Source organism: Myiozetetes cayanensis, unplaced genomic scaffold (assembly GCF_022539395.1).
Source record: "Myiozetetes cayanensis isolate MyiCay16 unplaced genomic scaffold, myiCay2020 scf6-25, whole genome shotgun sequence".
NCBI classification, from domain to species: Eukaryota; Metazoa; Chordata; class Aves; order Passeriformes; family Tyrannidae; genus Myiozetetes; species Myiozetetes cayanensis.
Genome location: NW_026087853.1, coordinates 7,609,775 through 7,628,781, shown reverse-complemented (window position 1 = coordinate 7,628,781; position 19,007 = coordinate 7,609,775). Strand labels below are relative to the sequence as shown.

At 52.4% G+C, this 19,007-nt stretch overlaps 1 protein-coding gene across 2 annotated transcripts in view; it reads left to right on the top strand.

The window, feature by feature from the left end:
- The first annotated feature begins 11,846 nt into the window (after positions 1 to 11,846).
- Positions 11,847 to 19,007, top strand: part of KIF26A (kinesin family member 26A) — a 98,793-nt gene continuing 91,632 nt past the window's right edge. For both annotated transcript variants that reach the window (XM_050336564.1, XM_050336563.1), the window contains exons 1-2: positions 11,847 to 11,932; positions 12,108 to 12,347. In XM_050336564.1, coding sequence (XP_050192521.1) covers positions 11,879 to 11,932; positions 12,108 to 12,347 — 294 coding nt within the window. In that variant the 5' untranslated portion in view covers positions 11,847 to 11,878. The remainder of the gene's footprint in view (positions 11,933 to 12,107; positions 12,348 to 19,007) is intronic.

The window sequence follows — 19,007 nt, the reverse complement described above, 5'->3', positions numbered from 1 at the left end:
CACTCTGACTTCTTCCTCCAGTGCCACCTGCCAGAAGGATTATCAGAGGAGAAAATAACCTTTGTTGCTCAAAGCTGTTGCTAGTTTTTCCAGGTTAGACCCAGTTGTGGTTTAGTTTGCAGAATCAGTGAACCAGGGAGATCGCCTCTCCCAGTTATTGTTTCAGTCTTCTGAAGATGAAGTGTCTGAATTCTGTTCTCCCCCACTGGAAATAAAATTTTCCTTTGTTTGAATGATCAATTTGCATCTGTTGTTATGTGATGGACTGTTTTGTCTTGATGTGTTTAGCAGAGCTGGCTGAAGGCTTCTCAGCTATGCAGGCAGGAGTCAAAATTTGATATATTGTTCTATAAATAAAGGCATTGGCTAGGTGTCTTTTACAGCTGGAAAGAAAAATACTGGGGGAGAGATTCTGGCTTGGTGTCCCTACTGTTGTGGGGGAGATGTGCCTGTATGAGACCCAAAGGGATCTTCCCTTTTTCCACAGAAGGGTCCATAAGTTCTAGCCTGGCTTTCCAGAGCTTTGTCAAAGAGAATAGAGACACCGGAGCTCAAGGTCATTTGGCCATGTTGGCCATGTTTAGTGCGACAGGTTGCCTGTTGGACTAAACAACTGCTTATTTTTCCAGTAACTGGAGCTGGTCCTGCTTTTCATTTTCTCCGTGTATGTTGACTACTGGTTGAGGATGGCCCAGAGATACATTGGTAAGCCCATAGGAATCTCATGTACAAGTAAAGTATTTGTGGCTTGAAAATGTTTGGGTCTGAGTGGGTACAGAGGGAGTGCTTTTCTAGTTTAGGGAACCATTTGTAGTTTGAACTGTCATATTTTGCAAGAACCTGTCATCGCTTTTTGTGTCATAGGCTCTCCAGCAATGTTTTCCATGTGCAAGACTGATGCTCTCACACCCCTTTTCTGCCTTGTTTCACAGAAAACTGTATTAATTCTCCTTTTCCTTCTCAAGCTGTCAGCTCCCTGACAGTGGTTCAGGTCTTCACCCTTTCTATTCTAGGACAGAGAATAAAAATTTTACAGCCAAACTTTAGTGCAAAAGTTGAATAACTAGAAAAAGAAGGTTTTTCTGAGGAAGATCACTCAATGAATTAGCTGGTCTAGCCACTTGATTTTAAAACTTCCTCTGTAAAGCATCATCATACAGGATGGGATGGGATGGGATGAGATGAGGTGGGGAGAGAAAGAAAGAACTATTGGTGATCTGCTGTTTGATTTGTTTATTGTGACATTGTGAAGTGAGAACTGGCTGAATGGCAGGTCTCAGGAGGTTCTGATCAGTGGCACAGAGTGTGGCACTGAGTCCAGTTCTGGGCCTCTCAGTACAAGAGCTCCTAGAGCGGGTCCAGCAGAGAGCTACACTGATGATGAGGGGACAGGAGCATCTCTCTTATGAGGAAAGGCTGGGGGAGCTGGGCCTGTTCATCCTCGAGAAGGGACAACTGAGAGGGGACCTCATCAATGTATATGAGTATCTGAAGAGAGGGTGTCAAGCCAGGCTCTTCTTGGTGGTGCCAAGCAGTAGGATGAGATGCAATAGATGGAAACTGAAACGCGGGAAGTGCCACCTGAACATGAGGAAGAACTTCTTTACTGTGCGGGTGACTGAGCTCTGAAAGAGAAAGGCTGTGGAATCTCTTGCTGTCTGAACACAATCCCAAAAAACCTGCACCACGGGATCCTGCCTGAGCAGGGAGGTTGGGCCAGATGGCCCTTCCAACCCAAATCACTCTGTGATTCTGCGAAATGTGTTTTTCTATCGGGACCTTTTCCGACGTGCAGAAGGCACGGCCACATCCCAGCAGTTGCCACGAGGGTATTCCCTCCGGTCCCTCGTGTGCCGGTGCCGCTCAGCCCCGCTCCCGGCCCGGGACGGTTCCTGGCGGAGCAGCACCACCTGCCGGGGACGCCGAGCACCGGCCGGCCCTGATGGATGATGGATGATGGATGAATACTCGGCGGTGTGTGTCTTTCCCCGGGTTTGTGATTCCAGCGCCTCTAGTGCAGTTGTCAGAATCACCAGTGCTTTTCAGTCAAAAAGTTCTTGCCCGTTGCTGCGAGTGATACGTGCTCTGAGGATCCACTCGGTTGATATCAAATGTGATCCGCCTGCCCTGTTCTGTGTCTCTTACTGGCAAACCAGACCCTTTTCCATTGAGATACACCATTTTCTCTTTTCAAACAAATACATTTAAAAATTGAATTTAGAAAATTGAGTCTCTCTGATTGGTTAAAGAATTAAGAAAGTGATAAGAAAGGCTAGGGCCGTAACAAAAATGCACTCGAGGTCTGACGCGGTGAAGGAAATAAAAGAGCAACTTCTCCAGTTAGAAAAGGTGAGCTGAGAAGAGATATGATATGATGCCACACCGAGCTCCCTATAGCACATTTCCTGAGTTTGTTCCTTACAATGTGGTCTTCATTCTGTAGGAGGGGATGAGAGAGGGGAGGCTGCACTTCCAGGGCCATGCTTGATATGTTCTTAAGTCACAAAAGCTGTAAATGCTTCTGCTGTGCATGGCCAGCAAAGCTGATTCTTTCTGCAGCAGCTCCTTGGGTATTCTCATGTTTGTTATGATGCTATTTTACCTTTGATGAAAATACAGCTGTGTAGAAGTTGATGCTTGCTTTTTAAACGAGTCTTTTGTCACAAAGCAGTCTGCCCCTGAGAACGCTTCCACGTGCGCTGTGCTGGGGAGGTGGGGAACTATTTGTTGAAGGCTAGAAGCCAGTGCTGGTTTGTTCCCTTTCTCTTTGTCTTCCCCCATGCATGAAGTCTCCCCTAGGCCCTGCTTGCTGCCCAGGGCTCTTGGAGCCCCCCGAGAGGATTTCTCGGCCATCCGGAGTCACTCCGCTGTTGAGAGGACGAGGAAGAGGAGGGCACTTGGTTAATGCCAGTTCATGCCTCTGCAATGGAATGAAGTCTGCCGGTGGCACCCCAGGCTTGGACAGCGTAGAGCTGCTGCCTTGTTTAAGTAACAGGTGATTTCCCTTGCTTCTCACGCTGTTTATGTGGGCTTGTTAATACCGAGCTGTCACGGGAAAGAGCAGAATAGTCCCCTGAGTTCCCGCTCCTGCGGGAGCGTCCATCACCACCTATCCCTTGCAACCCGCGGGATCCCTCTGTGGGGATACTCCCCAGGAGGAGACTAAACCACAGCACGCAGCTGCTGCCAGAAGCTCTTTTTTTTTTTTTTTGATCTCTGCCCTTCACGTCCACTGAGGAGGAGTCGTGCGGGCATCTTCTCCCGAGCCCGGTTCCCTCTCAGAGGGAGCGGCCGCTGGCGGAGGGAGGTGGCGGCGGCCCCGCCGGGCACAGGAACGCTCTCCAGGGTGCTGAATCGCCGCCCTCCACTCCATCCATCCCGGGGAGGAGCCGCGGGGTCCCCCTTCCTCCCCCCTCCCCCTCGCCCCCGGCAGCACAGAAAGGGGAACCAGCCTTTGTGCCCACCCCCCCTCCCGCAAATTCTGGCCTGCGATTCTCCGGATGCGAGTTCCACACCGAGGGAAAAGCATGGAAGAAGTAAATCTCTCTCCTCTACTCTCCCCTCTAAAAACCACCCAACCAAACATTGAAAAGGAGGCAGTTGTGAGCTTTGGTTTGTCTTTGATTTTCGTTTGTTTGTTTGTTTGTTTGTTTTCCGCTCTTCCTACGGGCTGTTGCTGCTCAAATGCATCTGGGCAGAACTCATTGGACCAGTATTAGAAGCTCAGATCTACAGTGGAAGCAGAGCACTAATGTGCCTGGGTAGGCTGTTTCACAGAGGAGATGGTAGCTAGGGCTGAGCATAAGAAGCACCTAGGCAAGCAAGTGAGGGTTAAACTGGCATGATTAGGGTGACAAGAAATTAAACGGGAGACCATGGACTGCATACTGTCTCTCTTTATGACTTGCAAATTAGAATGGAAATTAAAAAGCTTGAACACAGAGATGCCCACGCCTCCCAGACACGGACAACTGAGCAAAAGATTGTCTGTAACTGTCTTTCATTTAGTGGTGTCAGGCTTTCCTTCCCCTGACCTTCACCAGTTGTTTACAGGAGGGTTTTTGATCTCCCCTTGGAGAACAGGGTCAGGAAGAGGCAAGAGGCTGAGCAGACCCGAGATCTGCTCTGAGCTGCCAAGCCCAGGGGAGAACCCTTGCACCGAGCTGTCTTACCCAGCCCTCTCCTACAAGGCAGGTCACGATCTAGGGCTTTCTTAAGCCCCTGCTTTGCTCCAGACTGATGAGATCCTCATTGCAGCCTGAATTGCCCCAAATGCAGGCAGGACATGGTCTTGGCATGCCTGGGAGCCCCATTACTGTGGTGGAAACTGAAAAGGAGTCCTGCAGGCTGGGCTTGACCCCCCAGGACAACAGGTGTGGCAAGGAAGCGCCGCTGAAATGAGCAGAGGGCAGAGCCTCAGGGTTGTGGGGAAGAATTACCCAAATGCAGAGCTGGAAGGAGAACTACCCAGAGTCAGCCTGGGTTGGAACCCAGAGTCAGCCCAGGAGTTGGCCAGCCTGGTTCACCTGCGGAACAGAGAGGAAATCTGCCTCGGGGGCTGAATTTAACCACCCTCCTCCGTGTGTCCTCTCCGTCCCTTCTGGTGCAGGCGCATCCCGCCCTCAGAGCCCCTGCAGTGTCACCGCGGACCCGGCATCGTCCCTCTCGCAGCCCTCAGCCTGTAACTGGCGACGGGAAGAGGGCCGGAGGCTTCTCCGAACATCCCCCCGGGCCCCAGGGATGTCCCATGCGGTCGGTCCAGCCCTGCAGCTTCACCCGGGCACCCCCGGGTCTCTGGGGTGGCCGCATCCCCACCTGTGTGTGAACACGCGCGGGGGAAGGAGCTGGGGGAGGTGGCTGTGTTTGAGTTTCACGCCGGTTTCAGCCGATACGATCGTTATTTTCTTCACAGCCTGCAAGGGCTGAAGTTTCCCTTGATGGTCTCAACTGCCCGCCCCGCAGATCAATTAAACCCAGCGTCGGCCTGATCGACATAAAGGGGAGGCCACACAGCAAACAAACAAACCAACCCAAAACAAACCGGCGCCCCCGCGGCTCCCAGGGCACCCCCCCGCCACACACGCCCCCCGGGGGTTTCGCAGCGGAGAGCGCCCGGGAACGCCCCGAAACCTGCAGCGCCCCGCGGGGAAACCAGCTCCCCCTTATCCCGCCGCAGGGAGCGGGTCCGGACACCGCCGGACCCTCCCTCCTCCGGCTCCTCCCGCCCCTCGGGCTGTCCTGGGGCTCCCCGACAGGGATGAGGCCGGGGAAAGCCGCCTCCGGGGCGGCTGGGGAGGGGGCTACCCGAGGGATCCTGCTGCCCCCACTCCGAGGTCCGGGACCCGCTTGTGTCGCCTCGGGTATGGCTTTGAATCGGGCCGTGCCCGCCTCCCCTGGCCGCCCTCCCAGCCAGCTCCGCCATCGCCCTCTTTAAAGAACCACTCATTTATCGTGTTTTCCTAATTACGTTTTATTTAGCTATTCATGAGCTATTTGGTGTTCCACTGACTAGGGTTATTTCTGCTCTGCTTTCCTTTCCCTCCCTCCCCCTCTTCCCTCGCTTTGATGTCCTCTTGCATATTATACACACAAGATCAAAAGCTACTTTTACCACCTCCGCCCACCTCACACAATATTTGTTACGGGAGAAAGTGTGTTTCGGGTCAAAACGCTGCCTTGTTCGAGAGAGCTACTACCTAGCTGAAACCGGAGCGGGGTGGAGGCGGGGGTAAAGGGGAAGGGGAGACACAACACCAAGTACATGAACTTTAAAGTGAGCCCTATTACCACGTTATTTAAAGGTCTGATCGTGTCAGGTATAATACTGAAGAAAAATGTTATGTCAGACAAAATGCTTATATTTTCCTGCGCTATTAATGAGAAGCTTGCCCTGGGCTATTTCCCCTTCTCAGAGGGCAGCAGATGCAGAAAGTCCTTGGGGAGTAGATCTTTGAAATTTCATCAGCATTCATGGGTGACCTAGCCTTTTCAAGCACAATGATAGACATGATAAATCATCTTTGCAACGAATTCTAATTATCCTTTATATGGCCAGGTTGCCTCTCGAAAAGCAGAAATCTAACACTTTTCCATATTGCTTCCAGATTTCAGTGAGGGTGTTAAAAGTCTTGTGCCGACCTTCTTCCCTGCTGCCGACTGTGTTCTGTGACATTAGTCCTAAACCCCTGAGTGTGCCAGAGTCAAACTACTCTATTAAGTTACACGCTTGCCTGTATTGAACTAAATTTAATTCCTTTCCTCTCTTACCCAATGAAATTATGTGGCACAGTGTAAGATAGGATTAGAAGTATATCATTATAGCAATTAATACTATAATGCCTCCATGATTAGTGTGCTACATTGAATTTCATGGATTTTTGCTCACTGTTGCCTAGATTTCCCTTGGGTCCTCTAGTCCAAACCATTGTATTCTTAGTAAATTAAATGTGAAATCACAGCAATATACTTAATAAATCTACTATCACCTGTATGGTGTATTAATAAAGGAGTCCAGTGCAACCTGTACAGCATCACCTTGCAGCCTGAGATGTGCACACTGGGAAGGCCATTTCCATCGAGGAGATGGCAGCTGCCTGCCGTGTCCCTGCTCTCCTGGCCAACTTTCTCTCTGCTTGAAGATCGGGCCCAGGGGAGCAGAACTGTGGGAGCCAAGCACTGCTCACCCCAAAGCAGGGCACAAGGGGGATGGATTTATACTTGTGGTTTGCAGAGGGAATGCCTTGCTCCGTGGTTACTTGTGGATGAGAATGCTTCGCAATGCAGTAACCTCATACCTTGCTTAGGGACTTGGATGAAATCCCCCACCCTGGGAGGTTCAAGCCTTCTCCCATCTCCTCTCGGGGAGGAGGGGGGTGGTCTTTAAAGAGAAGCCTGTTTGAAGTGGCCCTGATGGAAATGGGGTTATTTCAGAGGTACAGTAATGGCTGTCTGGTTATCTGCAGCCAGGGCTCTGTGGCGGGGAGATAAGATATTTATTAAGAGACCCGTTTTAATGCTCAGGGATCGCTTTCAGAGGGCCCAGGAAAAATGGACTTTATCTAGTCTATTATTATGTACAGTCACCCTGTTGATGTTTTACTTTAGTTTAGACACCGTGAATAAAAGGTAATAACTTTCCCTTCAGCTTGTTTATCGGCAAGACACCTGAGGGCAGTGGGGTGGGGAGATATTTCCTTTAATAGGGGTGATTAAAGGGAGACTTTGGAATTAGGGGTGAGGTTAGGGTTGCAGAGAGACCCTCAGTGCCTGATGTTCAGTGCCTCTTTTAGACCCAAACCTTCCCAGGATCTTTGCCAAGAGTCAGGGAAGAGGGACAAACTGGGGTGTGGAAGAGAGACTTGGTGGGCCAGAGGTGGCCTGAGGACAGTGAAGACCTGGGCTCTCCTTGAGGCCAGAACAGCATGGTGTGAGTGCTTAAACTTGGTTGGCCCGAAGATGTGGGAGATGAGGGCAGATGCCTCAGGCCTTCTCCAAAGCAGGCAACAAGCCTCCCCATCCTGGCCAAGTTTGTCTCTATCCTTGGATATTTCCGAGCCAAGGTGGGAAAGACCCCAATGGATGGGAAGTGACATTTCATGCTTCTGGTTCTGGTAATGGGCACTGTTCTACCTCATGCTGAACACCTGAGCTGAATGCCTAGGTAGGGACACTTTCTACCTGGACTGTTGATGTCCATACCACCATTTTACTTGAATAGCTTTTCCTTCTGCCCTCCTCTTCACCCACTTCTTCACAATGCCTTGATAAGGTGACACCTTCCAAGCCCAGGGATATTCTGGGGCAGGGGGATGTCCCACTTGTGCAGCAGAGGGTGGTGGAAGACTTTGAATGCATAGTGGTTCACAGTAAGATAGGAGGCTGGGACAGGGTTGTTGGGGAGTGAGAGGATGAGTCTATGCAAGATGGCATATCTGGTCTGATATCTACATCAGGAAGGGATGCAATGAGGAGCCAAACAAATCCTTACACCTTTGCTGTAAGCCATCTCACCATTCTCATCCCTCTCTGCTCCCCTCCACCACTGCTTCTGTGCCTGCCTGTGACATCTGTGTACCTCCATCCTACAGAGACACTCATTAACCCACTTCCTTCATCTAACACAGGATCATCATTAGCTGGAATCCCAGAACAGTCAACCCAGTAAAGTCAGAGTAAAGATAAGCTACGATATCCTTTCATGGCCATAGAGACTTAAAACCTCTTTCTTCCCTCTTCTCCCTTCTTTCTTTCTTTTCTCTTCCTCTACTTACTTTTCCATCGTCCCTGCCTCTCTTCCCTTCCTCCATTCCCATTCCCTTATCCCTATCCTTCCTTTCCTCCTTCCCTCACCCCCTCCCCTAAGCACGCACCGTCTCGCAGTTCACTCCCGGATCTCAGCCCTGCCCAGGACGCAGTTGCGGATGGGAGGAGCGGGACCCCCGCCCAGCAGCACCCGGTGTGCGGGCGGGGCTGCCCCGCGAAGCCAGGCTAAACAGATTATTCAACTCCCTTTCACTGCAGGCGATATGAAGCTGGATAATGCTTTTGTCAGGGAGGGATCATTTGTCTAGCGGGAAAGAACTCGGGAAGGGATTAGCGCTTTGCCCGGAGCCTCCTCCCCGCTTCTCCGGCGAGCCCCGTCCATCCCGCCCGCCTCGACGGGACGGGCCACGCTTTGGCGGAGATCCCCGATCAAAGGGTCTGCCCTGGCTCCCAGGCTGGGACGCGCGGCGGAGGGGGCGGCCGGAGAGGCAGCCTGCAGTGAGGGCTGCCCGTGTGCTGCCCCCTCGATGAGGAGGACCTCGCTCCGTCCTGCTGTCCGCACCCACTACACATAAAATTAAGCACGGGGGAGAAAAGAGGGGGAAGTTTTTTAGAGGAGTGAAAGAGTGAAAGGCCGGATCCCTCCTGGAAAGTGCTTTACCTCTGCTGCTCCCTCAGGCTTTCCTTTTTTTTACCTTCTCGCCCCCCACACCTTTTTTTTTTTTTTTTCGTGTCGTTCTTCCCTCCTAAACTGACTTCACTGGTAGCTTTTTCCTCCTTGCGCTCACCCCGGAGGAGGAGGAGGAGGAGGAGAAGGAGGAGGGAAAAAAACAACCCACCAACCCAGGCACTAAACCCACCCAGCAGTGGATGGGGGGAGGCAGGAGGCTCGCAGTGCGGGCTCCTGGCCAGCGGGCGGTGGGAGCCCCCTCGCTCGGCGAGCTGATGGCCGGCGGCGGGGGATCAGGGCGCTGCCGGCCCCGCGCACCCAGCGCAGCGGCGGCCGCGGCCCCGGCGCCGGTGGGGCGCTGAGGGGTCCGCGCCCGCGCTCGCTCGTCAGGCAAGGTGCGCTGAGGGGGGATAAAACGGGAGGGAGAGCGGTGGAGAGCGGCAGAGAGAGGCAGGGAGGCTGGCGGGTCTGCCCGGCTGCTGGCTACCTCACCCCGGCGGCGCATCCTGGCAGATGACGGAGTAACTCACCCGCGCTTGGCTTTTTTTTTCTTTTTTTTCCCCTTCTTTTTTTTTTTTTTTTTTAAAGGGGTGGGAGGCGTTTGCTATTTTATCCTTTTTTTTTTTTCTTTCTTTTTTTTTAACCCTCCCTCTGTGTGCTTGTGTGTATACAAATACATCGCCTCCGCTCAGGGAGCCGGATATTTCCAATCCCAAACTATGGCTTTTCAAAAATCGCCCGATGCCTCCAATGCCACGAGGAAAAACCCCAGCCTCTTGGAAATAGGAGCCTTGTGCTTGGATTCGGAGATCATCTTCGGCTTCACCAGCCACCTCCTGCGGAGGAAAGCCAAGGTAAGGGGACCTTGGCGCGGTCCCGGGGAGCTGGGGCCCGGGAGAGGGTCGTGGGGTCCGGCTGCCTGCCCTGTCCTGGGCCGGCTCACGGGAAGGGGGTGGCAAACTTGGCGGTGCGAAGTTGCGGGCGGAGGTGCCGGGCAGGTTTCAGCACCACGAACAGTCCTGGCGGCTCCGCGGAGCGGCGCGGAGGGACAGCGCTGCCGGCCCGCTCCCGAGGCTCCCTGAGGGCACTGCGGCGCCTTATGTGACCCCGGTTTCAGATGGGAAGGGGGGGCACTGCGTCCCGCTATTTCCAGGAGTGTTTTTTTACTAAGAAAAGGAGGTGGCTCAGCCCCGCAGCGCGGCTCAGCCCAGCGCCGGTCGGGGAGCCCACCCCTTTACCCCCCGCCCCGTCCAACCCGAGACTCTGAGCCGCGGGAAGGTTTTGCAGCCGTTGTTCGGGCGCAGGGAATTTCGTAGCAAGTGCCCGTAGACCAGCATTGCCCCGAGCAGGCGGTAGAAGGGGGCCGGGGCGCACCGCCCGGGTGCGTGTGTCTGTGCCAGTCCCGCTCCCCCGCCCGCCCCAAGAGCAGCTCACGGCACACCCCGTGGCAACAGCCCGCACCCCCGTCTTCAGCTCCCCATCCAAACTTTTATAGGGCGGTCCGGGCGGGCGGGGGGCAGCAGCCGTAGTGGATAGGGGGCTCTACCGGCGGTGCCAGGGCACCCACCCTTGGGCATAGCGGGGAGGGGGAGGAGGGGCGCTTCACACACGTGCTCGGGAGAGCCAGAAAAGTTTAAGCGGCGGTGGAGGGCGCCTCTTAGGGAGGATTATTTCCCCCCTCCATATATATATATATATTAATTTCCCCACTCTTTGTGCTTGGCGCTGCTCACTCCGCCGCAGACCCTACCCCGCGGTTCAGTGCCACCAGCACCCACCCGCGGGTGGGGAAAGCTCCTCCAACGAGGAGCTGCGTTGGCATCGCCGGAGGAAGCCGCCGCCGCCACCCGGCGCGGCTCCGCGGGGCTCCATCTCCGTCTCCGTTCCTGTCCCGGGCGGGACCGGGGTCTCCGCTGTGCGGCCGCGCCGTGCCGGCAGGTGGCACTCTGGTCACAGGGACGGCGCTGAGCCCCGCGGGTCCGGGCACGGCCCGGCCCGGGCACCGGGACCGGCACCGGGGGGGAATCGTGACAGACAGCGGCGAGTATTCCTCTCTCTGGGGGGAAAAAAACCCTAAAAAACGGAAAAAAGTGCTAAATATATGAGCCGGAGAGGCAGCCAAGTAGTCAACTAGCTGGGCGAACGTTAGTTTCTCCATCTGTCAGGTCAATTTTCGCGTGTAGGAGCATCCCGTCGCGCCCGCCGAGCGGCTGGGGAGCCGGCTCCGCAGGGGTTGTGCCCCGCGGTACCGCGCATCTACCCGCGGAGGGGGGTACCGCCCCCCAACCCACGCAGGAGAGCACCAGCCGCGGGGCGGAGCGGGGGGAAGCGCGCCCCGGCCGGACCCTCGGACCCCGCTGGCAGCTGGTCCGCACCCACAGCGCCGCTTTCGTGTCCCCGCGCTCCGCAGCGGGACCCGCACCCCCTGCCCGGCCCTTTTTTGCGCACTCCCGAGGAACCTGGGTGTTGGAGTGTGAAGGGGGCAACGACTTATGTCACACCGGTTTTGGGACTATTCCGTGGGGTCACTATGAAATGGTATCTTTCTCCCCCCCCGCCCCTCCCGCTATCCCAAACCTAAACCCAAACCCCAGCCCGCTCCGCTTACCCCACCCCACCCGCCCCCGCCCAGCCCAGCCCAGCCCCTCCTCCCCTGCCCTCCGAGCATTTTTCCAGCTTTTTTTGCCGACGTGCTCCCGTGCTCTGGGTCCTTCCTCGTGCCGCCGTGGGGAGCTCACTCCGCCTCCCTCTCCCATCCCAAACTTCACTCCCGTCTCAGCATGGGAGGCAACATCACCTAGAGCGGCAGCGCGGGTGGCGGGGAACCGGCGTGATCACTGTTGGTACCCCGGACCCCCGCCCGGCCATGGGCGCCCCGGGCCGGCCGCGCCGCCGGGCACTGCGCCCGCACTAGCGCTGCGGGGCAGGGGCGCATCCCCCGCCACCATGATCGCAGCCGCCGGCAGGAAGGCTCTGGGACCTGAGCCCCGGGCGCCGGGGGTAAGTTGTGACAACACTGCTCCCCGCAGCTGAGGTTTTTTTTTTTTTAAAATTTATTTTTCCTTCTTTTTCCTTTACCTCTTCCCCCCTCCTCCCCCTCTTTCTCCCGCGCGGTGGGTGGGGGGAGCCGCATTGCCTCCGCGTCCCGCGTTGCTGAGCTGTGCTGTCTCCGCAGGTGGCGGAGGGGAGTGCGGCGCGGGAGCTCTCCCCGAGGAAGAGGCCGGGGGCCGAGGAGGAGCGCTGCGCCAGCCGCCCGCCGCCCGAGGGCGCGGGGGCCGCCGCGGGGGCCGAGCCGCGGCCGCTGGAGCGGGCGGCGGCCGGGGGCTGGTGCCGGAGCTGCCAGGCGCAGCTGGCCGAGCTGAGGAGACAGGCGGCCCGGCTAGCCGCCGGGGGCTGCCCGCCCAACGCCCCGCCGGTAAGTCCACCGGGGGTCGCGGGGGGTGCGGGACCAGCGGGAGCCTGGCCCGGGGCGGGGTCAGAGGTACATCCCTATGGATTTGGGAGGGTAGCGTGGCGGCAGAGCGGGTGATTTCCAACCCAGGACGGTTCTTCAGAAGTTCAAGGATTTCCCGTCCCGGACTTTGTCAGAAAGCGAAACTGTGCGGCTGGACTCTCACTGGCTGCCAGAAACAGTTAAAAATAAAATAGGGAGTTTGGGAAGCGGAGGGAGAGAGCCGAGGAGCGGCTGTGAGGGAGCCGTCCCGGACGCGCCCTCGGAGCCGCCCCAGAGCCCGGGAGAGCTCCGTGGGACCCTGTGCCGCCCAGCCCTGCTGACACCGCCCCGGGGATGCCGGCTCGGTGCTGCGACTGGGCTTTGCCTTCATCCTTCCTAAGAGGAGCTGCCGATGGCAGCGGTTCAGCTCCTCCTTCCGAGGAGCCCATAAAGTGCAGCTGAGAATCACGCAATCGTGGTTGTGGCTCTGGAGGAAACTTTGAGTGGAATGATTTTGCTGTGCTTTCACCCTTTGGGTGCTTGAATGCGCCTGCCTGGCTGATGGGCTCACTCCTGTCCTTAATGTCACTCGGGCAAGCACTGGCTGTGTCATTTCCCTCCAGTTTGTGCTTCACGATGTTATTTCGTATCTGGTAGGGGATGGAGAAAGTACATGAAGGTGCCAGAGGTTCCCTCTAACACAGGTGCAGCTTCATTTGCATGTATTGTAATTGTCTGCACAGTTTTTCCTTTCCGTGTTTGTTTTCTGTATATCGAAGGCCTTTATTATCCTTGTCCCTTTTCCTTTAGTCAAAGCAGGTGAAGCAAAGCTTTTGAAAGGTGGTACAGGTGAAAAAATACGGAGTCTTGTCTAGACCTCTGAAGAGATCCCGTGGATTAGCTCATGGGGCAAAATGCAACAGAAGACCCTGAGATTCTGTTTCGGGACACACAAAACGTGTGTTGGGGTTTTGATAACATTTGGAAGTAACGTATTGTTTTCTAAACAATGCTTATCTGGATGTTTGCAAGAATGGGGGGGAGGGTCTGAAGAGGAAGCCAAACCCTACTGACCTTCGTTTTCATTCAAAGAGTTCCTGTATGATCTACAGAATTCCCATTGAATCTAAATATAGTTTTGTTTGGAAGTGCATTGTGGAGCAGTGTCCAAATGCACGGTGAGGTTTGCATTTTCAGGCAGGATCCAAAGCCCTTTGAAATCACCAGGAGTCTACCTATTGACTTGCTGGGTTTGGAGTGGGCTCTTATTTCTGTGGTGTAAAAGATTGTGTGTCTTATCTCATTGGATTCAGGACTACTGCACCTTTTGTTTTCTGGATTGCAGCAAGTGGTGGAAAGAAGTTTAATTTCCCTTGTGAAGTGCATGCATTAGACTGCTTCAGTCTGCACAGAAACCCCTGTTCCCATTGTTGGGGTGGGACTCTGCCATAAAGAATTGTGTCCTATCTAGGAGTGCATCTCTGCCATGGGAAAAAAAAAATTGCCAGTGCAGGAGAGTCTGGGGCTCTCGGCCAGGTGTTCAGATGAGGAGACCTGTAAGCAAAGGCCTGTTTGTGTGGTCTCCTTCCTGCAAGTCTCAGGGGACTTCCCTGATAAGCACTTGATGATGGGTAAATTGATCCCCCTTTTCTGCAGGGTTTCAAAGCATGCCTAGGAACGTAATAAAATAGTAGTCATCACTGTCAGAACCTCGACAGACCTGAGCACAGAGTAACAGATACCTGGAGTTTACTCATTCTGTAGTGTACAGTAGCGTTTGATCTTTGAAATTTTTTAAAAACTACATTCTCTGACGCTTTTGTGACCTGCAGCCTAATTGCAAGCTCAGACCCCCTAATCCTGGTGTAGTGAGCAGCTCCTCAGGAAGGAAGATGCAATAAACAGTCGTACTTACTGCCTTCTGAGCGTGAAGTAGGTTAGCGGGAGATAACAGTCAGGGGTTTGGCTACTCAGCTGCTGTGAATTGGCCTTGCAGTGGGAATCTGATGCAATATGCTGGCAGGGTGAGCACTGTGTAATGTTTGTGCCAGAAAGGCAGCTTGCTCGATTTCCACCCCCCTCCCTTTCTTGTTTAATTATATAACAAGACATCTGAAAAAGCAGCTTCTCTTTTACAGGGTTTCATGCCCATACAATGCAAGTCCAAAGTTTCTTATAAGCTCTTCTGATGCACTGTCAAACTAAGCAACTACTGGATAAGTAAACACCAGAAGGCTACTGCTTGGAGCATGCTGCTCTCAAAGGATTTACCTCCTTTGCCATAATAATTAAGAGATCTTTCAGCACAGATTCAGAAAGATTTCCACACCTGGTTGAAAACCCTTTGGAAAGGTGGGTGGGTGCCTCAGAGATGAAAGAAGGGCTAGTTTCCTGCTGTTGATATCTTTCCTGATGAAAGAGAGGAGGTGTATTCTCATGCGTGGGGCAGCTGACAAGGGATTGAATTCACATTAGAATAAAAAACCAACATACTGTTTGCAGTCTGCAGGGATAACAAATCTAATTGCTTGAGAGGGCTATGATTCATACAGTTTATGTGTTGCTGTCCTTTCAATTAGGCGTATTTAAAATATATAAATAATTTAAAGTTTCGGTGCTCAGATGATGTGCATTGATTACAGAATACTGTTAGTTGTTTGTGTCTCTTCAAAGTCCTCCAAATCTCTGTGGACAGCTGATATTTAAAAGATACACCTCTTTGCTTATGTTAAAACTCTGTTAACAGTCTCCCAAGCACAAGATTTAATGCACCCTACACTCTCAATTCCCTTCATTTTACTGCTGCTGCCTTTACAGCTTGCCACCACAGTGAGGCCTGTGTGTGAGTCAAAATGTGGTTTTCATCAAGCGTGAATGGAAATGAGCAAAGTTTAATTTGAAATTATTCCAGATTAGCATTTTGGTATTGCAGTATCGGCATCAGTTGTCAGGTCATGTACTGAACTAATGGAGGGAAAAACACGGTGCCTTGGTTTATCCCTAATTAAAAGTTTTGCAGGCTGTGTCCCTGGGGAGTTGGTAATGGGATACAGGATCTCCTACTGCCAGAGTTCTGGATGGAGTGGAGAGCAGGTTGCTGTGCCTGGAAGTTGTTGCTGTTGGCAGCTGTGGGACAATCCACGGGAAATGAGTTGGTGGTCTGTGTCTCACTCCCAGTTGGCAAATAGCCTTGTCACAAAACCACCGCAACAATTACTGCTAATTGGCATCACTGTTGGCAGTTTCACAGGAGAGGCTAAGGACTGAATGGGATGTAGATTAAATTAGTAATAATAATACTTAGCACCTAAAATCTTCACAGTGCTTCAGAAATGCTAATTAGTCAATTTGTGTGATGCCCCTGTTAGGTAAAACCCAAACATGCTGTTTCTAAAGAGGTGTGTGTCAGAGCGAGGTGGGTGTCTCCAAAAGGAAAGGGACAGGCAGGGACTGTTCAACATGAGGGATGTGCTCCTGTAGCTGCACTGCTGGAAGTGAACTCTGTGCTGCCTCTGGTGAAGGCAATAGCCTTAAGGATATACAGCTACTGTAAAATGATTTAATCTAATCCCTTTTGAGCAGAGGAAGAAAGCTCTCGTGGTGAGAGGAACGCACGCACGGATGCAACTACATCCACAGAAGGGTTTCATACTGGTGTAAATACGCTGGTTCTAGAAAAGTAATAGTTGTACCCAGGTATACGAAATAAGAGAATTTTTTGTCAGTATTGAAAGGAGGCCAAGACGAATGGAAATTCACTTTGGAAGTGATTAGCTTTGACTGTGTTTCTCCCAGCCCAGGGATTCAGACACCCTTGTCCCCATCCACCCTCATTCCAAACCCTGCCAATCTGAGCAGTTTATATTGTACCTACTGCCAGTGCAGGTGGGTGCCAGAGGCAACATAAAGTGGGGCAGAAACATTCATATTGTATTGTAGCTTGAGTTCAGGAAGTTTTTGCTGTCTTAGTTTCTAAGAGCTTCTCTTCTTCCCTGTTTTGTTGTTTTGTTTTTGATTTTTGTCCCCCTTGCGTTCTCTGCTCTACATGAGACACATCACTGGACAGCTTCCAAGAGCCTGAAGGACAAAGAAGCAAGTGTGGCTCTTTGTTGCTGGTGGGGTCTGCGATGTTTTTTCTCCAGTACTTGAAACCCCCTGTACTCCCAGTTGCCCAGGTAAACTGTGGCTGGACACAAAGGAGCACGCTGCCAGCCCTGGTCTGCAGGGAGTCTCAGTGACCAGGACAGGTCATGCCTGGGTTGCTAACAAACCATGAATCATTTGAGAGAGCTCAGCAAGTCTTAGCCTGCTGTATCCTTGTCAAGGCTCGGTGTTAAACCAGCTAGAGCTGGAGGAATCCCAGCTTCTCTGGGGAAAAAAAAGGGGAGAACAGCAGTGGCTTTAGACATGCTGTTTATATGGATGTGTTTTGCTGTGCAAATGCTGGATTGAAGTCCCATCACTCCTGATCAAAGTGATGGTCTCTTGGTGGCACACCTCTATGTGCTGCTGATTGCATCACCTGAAGGGGAGATGAAGAACGAAGTTTTGGGAGGGGCATGCTTTTTCCTGTGGGTTTCTCCTGTGTGCTAAATAACCCCCACGTTTCCATGAGCAGCAGAAGGAGGGTTTGGTAGGATGGGTGTTCACTGCATTTGTTTTCCCCATCCTTCTGCATTAATACCAGCTGTGCCCTCCTTGTCCTAGAAGACTCCATCTTCTCTGCAGCTGCGCACCCACAGTCAGATTGACAGTAAGATAGTACTTTGACATCTGGCTTCTGCCAAACAACTAATAACACGTGAGTCCTGCCCGGTTTCTCTCAGTGCCGGTTTGTGGAAGTTGTAAGAACTTGCTTTGAGCCTTCTACGTCAATTTCAGATCATCTGACAGGTTCGAAAGCTGCTAAGAAGGAGGCAGCAAGGAGGATGGAAAGAAGGGCAGTGAAGCCGTTCTTACTGCTTTGGAAAACCAGGCCAAGGGGACAGGCATGGGATTGAGGACTGTGGTCTTAATGTGTGAGGGTCAGGTATGCTTTGTTATTCCCCCTGTGGCCACTCTGATGGCATGGCATCAGCAGGAGTGGTGCCAAGGAGAGCTTGTATGATCCCTGGCTGCCAGTACCTGTCTCCTCGCTGTGGTGTGCACTGTTGGATGCTTCAGAAACCTGTGCTGCATGTGGGCCTGGGAGAGGGCTCTATTGCAGGCTCCTGCTTCCCTAAAAGAGCAAGGATTCAGAGCATGTGGGGACTTCTCGCAGCATTTGAGGTGCATGTGAACTAGGTCTAAGCTTTTAGAAGCAGTCTCTACCTTCATTGATGTTTTCCTTCCTGTGCACATTGTTTTCTATTAATGTGTCAGTCCTTACTATTGGGTGGCATGGTCACCTGGAATTTGGAAGTCATGATGGTGAGACTGATGGGTCTTGGATAAGTTTGGGGTCCTTTTACTTAGGGGCTCTTTTTATTTTCATGGGATATCTTTCTGCAATTGGGTTGATACAGATAAGGGGAATTGATTGTGAGAGCTGTCTTTTACAGATTGCTCTCTAGGGGAATGCAATTTTCACAGCTCTTTACAAGCACTAAATGCACCTTAAAATGTTCTATATTTAACATTTCAAAAATGTGCAAGTGTAAAAGTAATGTCTTAGTTAATAAATACGAAACTACGGGGCATTTTTTTAAGATGCACACTTAATATTTAATTTTGTGAGAGAGACTCTTGCACAGACTTGGCTGTGGAGTGCTTCAGGCAGTGATCTCAGATGTGGATTTCAGGTACGTGTGCAGTCTAATAACAGGGTTAGTGACAGCACAGTGTCAAATGTGTTGACATGAGCAGTTCCCTTGTTTCAGTCAGTGCAGTAGTCCCTATGTGATACGATAGGCTGTGGAAACTAATTGTAATTAGTTTGCTTTAGACATTTAGGATTTTCAAGCATACCCTTTTAAAATACAGGTGAGGGGGATTGTCTTGCAGTTCAGAAGCTGGAGGCAAGAGACCTTCTCACTGGGGGAGTAGGGCATTGCACAATTAGCTGAAGGTACTGTGGTCTCCCGGGTAGCTGAGGGTAATTAGTATTGCTCTGGCTCTTTCCCTGGCTAATTCCTTCAGCACCCTGCCCTATTAGGGAAAAGGGAGGAAACACATATACCATTTCAAAATCCCAGGGGGTGGAAAAGAGCATCTGCTCCTAACATCTGAGGTTACTTTGAACCTGTTGAAATATGTAGTAGCTGCTTTATTGTTTTTGCCAAGGGTTTCCACCTACAGTGATCCCAACCTCTGACTTGTTAACAGTGAGGTTGTTGGAGGCAGTAGTCATCCTGCTCTTCCCTGGTTCACAGCAGCTGATAGTGGCTGCTGCTCTGGACCTGGTACCGCAGGGTATAAGAGTGGGAATGGCTGAAAACCAGTTTTTTCCTCCAAGATGAGGATCACCTGCCACGTTCACAGTTGCTGTGTCTCCTGCTGCTCAGGTACCCGACTACAGCTGCCCTCTGTGGGCCTGAGTTGTACTTCTCACAGTGACAATGCTGATGTAGAGAAAAGCCAGTTAGTCCCTGGGCTTTCAGCTGGCAGATGAACATTTTTTTTTTGTGAAAAGTGAGCAGAGATTTTGTTTCACCCTGGTTAGGT